General features: G+C 44.1%; 1 protein-coding gene across 1 annotated transcript; it reads right to left on the bottom strand.

Moving 5' to 3' along the window:
* Nucleotides 1-413: 413 nt before the first annotated feature.
* Nucleotides 414-3431, bottom strand: LOC100450672 (putative male-specific lethal-3 protein-like 2). The gene is given in 3 exon segments (XM_002813013.6): nt 414-2334; nt 3315-3365; nt 3368-3431. Coding segments are annotated over 3 exon segments (1344 nt in total). The 3' UTR covers nt 414-1105.
* Nucleotides 3432-3853: the final 422 nt, after the last annotated feature.

The following is a 3853-nucleotide window of genomic DNA, read 5'->3' on the forward strand; positions in this document are numbered from 1 at the left end:
TCCTATTTGATGCTACTGAAGCCACAATGGGAAGATATGCCTCTGTGGGCTTTCTGTTAGGATCACAGAAAGTGACATCTTCTCTGTTTTCTCTTATGTAGCAATTTGTGGGCTAGCACCTAAGGAATTTCTGACTCTAAAGGCTAAAGCTTATGTGGTCTAAAATTTACATTAAAATGTCAGCATACTGTGCAATAAATATGTGGGTTAGTTTTAATTTCTACCTTTGGGGCTGTCGGGTGCCACAATGAGGAATACCTACTTTTTCGGAGGGAGCCAGTTTATATAATATATATTTTCCTAAGTAATCATTCATCTTTGTCAAGACTTTCAAATTTACTGGTTTAAATGAATATGTAGCATTCTCTTATATTCCAATCATCATTATATCTGTAGTTATGACTCCGAGTTAATTTTTTTTTTTCAAACAAGACAGGCTTTATTTAGATCACCGAAAAGAACATTTTACAGAAAGGAAACCATAACATTACACAAAAATGTATAGCTGTAAAATTGCAAACAAGAAAGGCAATGCTTTCTTTAGATCACCAAAAATAACGTTTCACAGAGAAGGAACCGTCAGAAGCAAATTATAGCTGCAAATTTCCTTTTGCCATCAATATGGATTCCCTCTAAAATACTTTGAGACTACTTTGCAGTTTTCAAGTACAAACTAAACCTTGTTGGACAGTTGCTCAGCTTCATCAAGAGAATGAAACCAATTTGCAAAAAAAAATTTGTTTAATGCTAACAAATAACGAAACAATGTGGTTCTTGCTAACTAACGGCAATGTCTACTGAAATGGCCTAACCTATGTACATTTCCAGGAACATTTCACTGTGAACACAGCTGCTTTTTACCTGCCATCATAGATGGCCTACTAAGTAGCAAGTGTCATGTCAGAACACTTTCAGGCACGTAGGAAATAATTCTAAACAGAGTAACTACAGTACATGGGGAACTCAAACAACAGGGCACACCTCTGTCAAAGCCCCCTGGTGGGCACTGTGTTTTGTGCTCTGGATAAAAACTCACCACCTTGTTAATTGTTTACCTGGAACTCAGAACACCATGCTAGATGGAGCAGTTGTTCTTACAGAACCATCAACACTGACTGACTGCCTGGGGGTTCTTGGTGCTATAATGCACCTCAGAGGCAGCGACGTAAGCTGACTCTGGGAAGAAGTCATCGTGGTATTCTGCTAAGAACCTCACAAAGAGATCAAAGTGCTTCAATAAAGCCTTCAGATTCTTCTCAGTAAAGGACATTTTTCCAAGAATTTCTGGAAGTTTTACAAACAATCGCAGCAAATGTTGCGCCCCGTAAATGTAAGAGGGTGGAGGTGGCTGGTCGCCTGGTGGGTAATTGTCAGGTACGAGCTTCCAGGAGAGGACCTCATTTATTTCATTAGTTCTTCTCCCTTCAAAGCCAGCAAACACAGGACTCCCTTCCTGGCTAGGAGTCAGAGGAATAGGTGAAGATGATCTGCTATGCACAGGTGTCTTCTTTTCCAGGTGCAAGAACAGCTTGGGCATGCTGGTGGACATGTCCTGCTGCCAGCGCTTGGGCTGAGGTGAGGTGCTGCTCTTAAAAAGCCTGTCACAGTTGGCGGTGTGGGGCGAGGACCGTCTCAGAGACTGCACTGCTTGCAGCTCGGCTTTGCGCCTTTTGGGGGTGGCTGGTTCACCGCTGGTCGACTGACTCTCTGTAGACTGCGGCCTGGATGGATTCAACAAACGTGGGCTGGGAGAGAGCTTCTCCTGGCTCCTATTAGTATTTGTGGCACTTTCCTTAATTGCAAGAAAAACCTTAGATGAAGTCACCTTTCTATACTGAGCTTGTTCACAGGGATAGAGTAAAACCAACGGGAGAGTGTAATCAAAGGTTATTCTTAATCCATCCACCATCTCCTTACAAAGGTCAACATTCTTTTCTGCTGGGATATAAGGCACGTTCATGCTGGCATGTGGCATAGTGTGATGGTGACGAGGCCTCTCATTGGCTGAAAAGGCTGCACTGATAGCAAAATGCTTCACATAGGATTCCAAAATCGTTATGATGTTGGTGTGGCATGGAAGTTGCACTAACCGTTTCCTCCGATTAATGTAGTAACAATCATCCTCCAGCTGCCTCTTCAGAACTTCAGGGATTTCTAGAGTTACTGTTCTTTCTTCCATTTCCCTTTTTGTTTGAAGCTCCAGTTCTTCTTTCACTTCAGTCTTTTCTTCAATATCACTTTCTTCACTTATTTTTTCATCCTTGTCTTCACTACTGTCAGAGGAACTGCTTAATGAGTTTTCATCATTCTCATCTTTTTCTTCGATGGAGAGGCCTTTTAAAAAAAGACAGAGTCAGCACCAGGCAACCTGGAGCGGCTGCTTCTTTCTCTCTTGCTCCTCAGGTGAGCTACAGCTTTTCTTGCCAATTTATGCTGTAATCTACGATTTTCTTTCTTTTTTGTGTGACAGAGTTTCGGTCTTGTTGCCCAGGATGGAGTGCAATGGCGTGGACTCAGCACACTGTAACCTCCACCTCCCGGGTTCAAGTGATCCTCCTGCCTCAGCCTCCAGAGTAGCTGGGATTATAGGCACCCACCACCATGCCCCGCTAATTGTTTTGTATTTTTAGGAGAGACGGGGTTTCACCATGTTGGCCAGGCGGGTCTCAAACTCCTGACCTCAAGTGATCCGCTCACCTCGGCCTCCCAAAATGCTGGGATTACAGGAGTGAGCCACCGCGCCCAGCTCCTAATCTACGATTTTCTTTTTTCTTTTTATTTTCGAGACAGAGCCTCGCCCTGCTGCCCAGGCTGGAGTGGAATGGCGATCTCGGCTCACTGCAACCTCTGCCTCCCGGGTTCAAACGATTCTCCTGCCTCACCCTCCCGAGTAGCTGGGATTACAGGCGCCCGCCACCACGCCCAGCTACTTTTTGTAGTTTTAGTAGAGACGGAGTTTCACCATGTTGGCCAGGCTGGTCTCAAACTCCTGACCTCGTGATCCGCCCGCCTCCGCCTCCCAAAAGTGCTGGGATTACAGGCGTGAGCCACCGCACCCGGCCAATCTACGATTTTCATTGGGCTCACGAAGCACATGATCTTCGGCTACCCATCTATCCCAGCTTCTGTTCCAACCACTACAAACGATCAGATATTCTGGGATCTTTCTGCCTTTTTCGTCTTTCCCAACAATAACATTAACTATCTAGGTCGGACGGCGTCCGACCGGAGCGTCCGACGGGAGCGTCCCACTGGAGCCCACGCAGCACCAGTCTGCACCGCAGGAGAGATTTAACGCGAAGAGAGAAACCCACCCTAATTAAGAGGCCTCCTCCGTCGGCGGCTTGCGTCTGCGTCCCGGCGTACACGTAGCGCCGGCTATGCAACAGGGCGCGCGCGACGCTGCCGACGGCGCATGCGCGGTCCGGCATGCCGGGCGGAAGCACCATTTAATTTCTAGTGCTATTTATTTATGTATCCTTTGTCTCTCTTTTCTTAATTATATTGTTGAACTTTATCTGTTTTACTGGTCTTTTAAAGGAACCAGCGCTTAATGTTTCTTGATCTACCCTACACGTTTTTGTTTTTATTTTCTTTAATTTCTTGACTATTATTTTCTTACTTTTAACTTAGGTTAAACTGTTCTAAAATCATTTCTTGAATTGAAAGCATAATGAATTTACTTCCATTTACTTTTGTTTGCTAATAAATGCGTTTAAGACTATCTATTCTCTGAGTACCAGTTCATGATTTTCCTTTTGTTTCCTTCTTTGATACAAGCATTATTTAGAAGTTTTTTATTACTATTTCTAGTTGCAAAGATAAATTTAATATTATTCCCTACTTTAAAAAT

This window comes from Pongo abelii, chromosome 11 (assembly GCF_028885655.2).
Source record: "Pongo abelii isolate AG06213 chromosome 11, NHGRI_mPonAbe1-v2.0_pri, whole genome shotgun sequence".
Lineage (NCBI taxonomy): Eukaryota > Metazoa > Chordata > Mammalia > Primates > Hominidae > Pongo > Pongo abelii.